At 29.9% G+C, this 4,065-nt stretch overlaps 1 protein-coding gene across 2 annotated transcripts in view; it reads left to right on the forward strand.

Annotated features, from left to right (window-relative positions):
• Positions 1-3,230, forward strand: part of LOC126881647 (plasmanylethanolamine desaturase) — a 749,932-nt gene extending 746,702 nt beyond the window's left edge. For both annotated transcript variants that reach the window (XM_050646023.1, XM_050646027.1), the window contains one exon: positions 2,817-3,230. In XM_050646023.1, coding sequence (XP_050501980.1) covers positions 2,817-3,077 — 261 coding nt within the window. In that variant the 3' untranslated portion in view covers positions 3,078-3,230. The remainder of the gene's footprint in view (positions 1-2,816) is intronic.
• The last annotated feature ends 835 nt before the right edge of the window (positions 3,231-4,065 follow it).

Genomic DNA, 4,065 nt, shown 5'->3' on the forward strand with positions numbered 1-4,065 from the left:
TGCTCCAATGCCATGTATTATGGCGTTCTAATTCATAAAAGCAATAGCAAGCTTTGCTAGAAGCTTTATTCTTTTTGCACATTCCGATAGCTCAGAGGATAGGAGACGGTATTATTAAATCGTCTTCGTTCCCTGCCATCAAAAGAGATGGCGCCTCTGTAAGCTGCCACTAGAGTGGCGAAATTTTTGGAGACGTTCAGAGAAACTTCCGTGATTTAATTTGTAGTACCAGCTCGACTGACTGATGAGAGGGAGACCTTGAAATATCGATATATCAGTCTATTGGTGCCAGTTAAATCACGGAAGTTTTGACGAATTTGTGCTCCAATGCCATGTATTATGGCGTTCTAATTCATAAAAGCAATAGCAAGCTTTGCTAGAAGCTTTATTCTTTTTGCACATTCCGATAGCTCAGAGGATAGGAGACGGTATTATTAAATCGTCTTCGTTCCCTGCCATCAAAAGAGATGGCGCCTCTGTAAGCTGCCACTAGAGTGGCGAAATTTTTGGAGACGTTCAGAGAAACTTCCGTGATTTAATTTGTAGTACCAGCTCGACTGACTGATGAGAGGGAGACCTTGAAATATCGATATATCAGTCTATTGGTGCCAGTTAAATCACGGAAGTTTTGACGAATTTGTGCTCCAATGCCATGTATTATGGCGTTCTAATTCATAAAAGCAATAGCAAGCTTTGCTAGAAGCTTTATTCTTTTTGCATATATATATATATATATATATATATATATATATATATATATATATATATATAAAAAACACTTTTGAGTTTCGGTGGGTTGGAGTCAATAAAAAGGGGCTGTTAGAATACTATTTTTTATTACTCGAGCTTTCGAATGTGTTTACATTCATTTTCAAGAGCTAAAAAGTAACTGATAAAGTGGAAACAAAGATCATGTAAAAATATAACTCACCAGATAAATCTAGATTGGTTATTAAAACTTGCTAACATTAATACATATAAATAAGAGGAAAACTATTAATATCCATAAAATGAATTCTTCCCAGACTGCATAATATAAATTAATGGCCAAAAGATTTAAATTTTTGAAATGAATTTTGAATTTGAATGATCGGTAAATTGGAAAAAAATTTTAATACAAAAAGTCAATGTCAGTGAAAAAATCAGCCTACATCGACAAGTAGCTAAAAATAATTTATTTAAATATATTATAACGTGATGATTTGTTAAAAAAAAAGAAAGAAGAAATAAATAAGTAGAGAAAAAAATATTTTAGTAGTTTACAGAAGTACAAAAGAAATGTAATAAGGATGTGAAAAAAGTGAAATATTTATGGTGCTCTGAATATTATTTAAAATTATAAGGAAATGATGTAATTATAAATTTTGCTTAAATTTTGAATTTCTGATCTTTTATTTAAACTATGATCACTTCTACTAATAGATACCATTTCCAAAAAAGTCCTTTTGAATTTATTACCTTCATTGCACAAAATTTTTATGTTGTCAAAATCCATGATATGATCTTTGTCAATCACATGCTCTGCCAAAGCACAAGACGGTTTTTTGATTCGGCAATCACTTTTGTGGGAAATTATATTATAATAATTATATTATATTATAATATATTATAATCTGGGAAGAATTCATTTTATGGATATTAATAGTTTTCCTCTTATTTATATGTATTAATGTTAGCAAGTTTTAATAACCAATCTAGATTTATCTGGTGAGTTATATTTTTACATGATCTTTGTTTCCACTTTATCAGTTACTTTTTAGCTCTTGAAAATGAATGTAAACACATTCGAAAGCTCGAGTAATAAAAAATAGTATTCTAACAGCCCCTTTTTATTGACTCCAACCCACCGAAACTCAAAAGTGTTTTTTATAAACAAGTCAACAAAGTACTTCTTTTTTCTTTACATTATATATATATATATATATATATATATATATATATATATATATATATATATATATATATATATATATACAGGATGGTTCATCTTATTCGCCTCGGTCTCTGTACGGAAAACCACTTGATATTTAAAAAAAAAATTTCTTCACAGACATATACATACATACTATAATACTACAATCTAAAAATAATGTGAATTATACAGGGTGCTCCAAAAAGAATGGTATATCAAAGTTATATTTTTTCTTATGGAATGCCCTACATCTTATGACATTACTGAATTGACCTTAAAAAATAAGCTATACTTTCATAAGGGTTCCCTATACCTAAATACATGGTGTTTTGATTTATTTCGATTTTTATGAAAATGTAAGGTTTTAGAAAAAAATAAGTATCTACGAATCTAAGAATCACTAACAAATTATTTCTTGGATCTTAATAATAGACTATTTAGCATACTTAAACCGATGCTTACTGCAACAAAATTTCTTACAGGGTGGTCAAAATATGAGATTGTTCTATTAACAAATTCAAGCTGTAATAACTTACTTATTTTAAATAGAACACCCTGTATCTTACTAGTCTATCGAGTAGAAAATTTACTTAGATTTCAATTTATATTAGGGTTTCCTATACCTATCTTTCTGTTAAATAAAATACCAAACACCAAATATAACAGTATGATACAATATGATCCATTTTGCTTGGCGGCTTCCCTAATAGGGATTTTCATTCTCATTAATTTGTTTCGAGTTTCTGTCATGTCCTATAATCCGTGTATATTAATATTATACACAGATTATACAACACATGACAGAAGCTCGAAACAAATGGCAATCGATGAAAAGCCCTATTTCAAATATGTTTGTTTTTTCTTTTTGTTTTAGTTTATTGCTATTTACATGTGTTTCTTTCAGATTCATAAATGGTCCCATACATACTTTGATTTGCCGAGTTGGGTGATTTTCCTGCAAGAATACCGAATCATCCTTCCTCGTCGACATCACCGTATACACCATGTAGCACCTCACGAAACATACTTTTGCATTACAACCGGTTGGTTAAATTGGCCACTGGAAAAACTTCGGTTTTGGAGTACACTTGAAATAATAATTGAAATGTGCACGGGTTGCAAACCACGAGCTGATGATTTTAAATGGGCACAGAAGAGGACGTGATATATTTATATTATTTTTATTTTTATGCAGTTTAATGGATGAAAATATTATGTCAAATTCCATTTTAATGTTGCCATATAAAAGAGTTGACAAAGAGAAAAATATCGATTATCATAACTATTATGCAAATAAAACATAATTACCAACTTTCAAGTTTGTATTATTGGTAGTAAAAATGTATCTTCGTTTTCTTATTCTTCTTTATTTTTATTAACAAATTGTTTGTTATAAACCCAGAGAGACTTAAAGCGGATCCATATTAATAAACATTTATGTTGTACGTTGTATTTGACACAAATTTGCTCGTGTGCGTTGAACTTTTTGTTGATATGGACTGTACGCCGCATGGATTAACGCTATCCGTCGTGCTGTCGGTTTTTCAGTCGACTTCAAAGAAATTTTCGCCGCACAGCAGTGTTTATTGTGGACTTGATTATCCACCTGTCGCATGTCGCTAAGTAGATTCGGTGGTACAACACACAAAATAAATATTTACGTCGTAAAAATACTTGACTGGACTTAAATTTGTGCCTCAAATATTTTTTCTGTATTTTAAAATACAACACACACACATTTTTATTGATATTGATCCGCTTTATACTCATTTATATTTTGTACAATCATGTTTTTGCTGAGATTGTTATTGCTATTTCCTATGTGCATTTCTTGGAACTCTGTACCTACCTAATCTTGCCAAATTTTAGTCCTTACTCTTCTTATGCATCATAGTTATTTAACACTGAATAATTTAGATATTTAATTTTTATGTTCACCTTAGTTTTTCACATCGATATTATTAAATACTTATAAGAATGGTAAATTAAGTAAATTTTTAAAATAAGCTCACTTAAGATATTATAGAAACTGAGCTGTCACATCTATCAAACACTATTCGAACGGTAAAATAAGTTTATGTTTAATTGTTAATCTGTCTTCAATGTCTATTCTATTACTTTTTTCATCCAATTAGGTATATCAAACAATTTAA

Source organism: Diabrotica virgifera, chromosome 1, assembly GCF_917563875.1.
Source record: "Diabrotica virgifera virgifera chromosome 1, PGI_DIABVI_V3a".
In the NCBI taxonomy this organism is placed as follows: Eukaryota; Metazoa; Arthropoda; class Insecta; order Coleoptera; family Chrysomelidae; genus Diabrotica; species Diabrotica virgifera.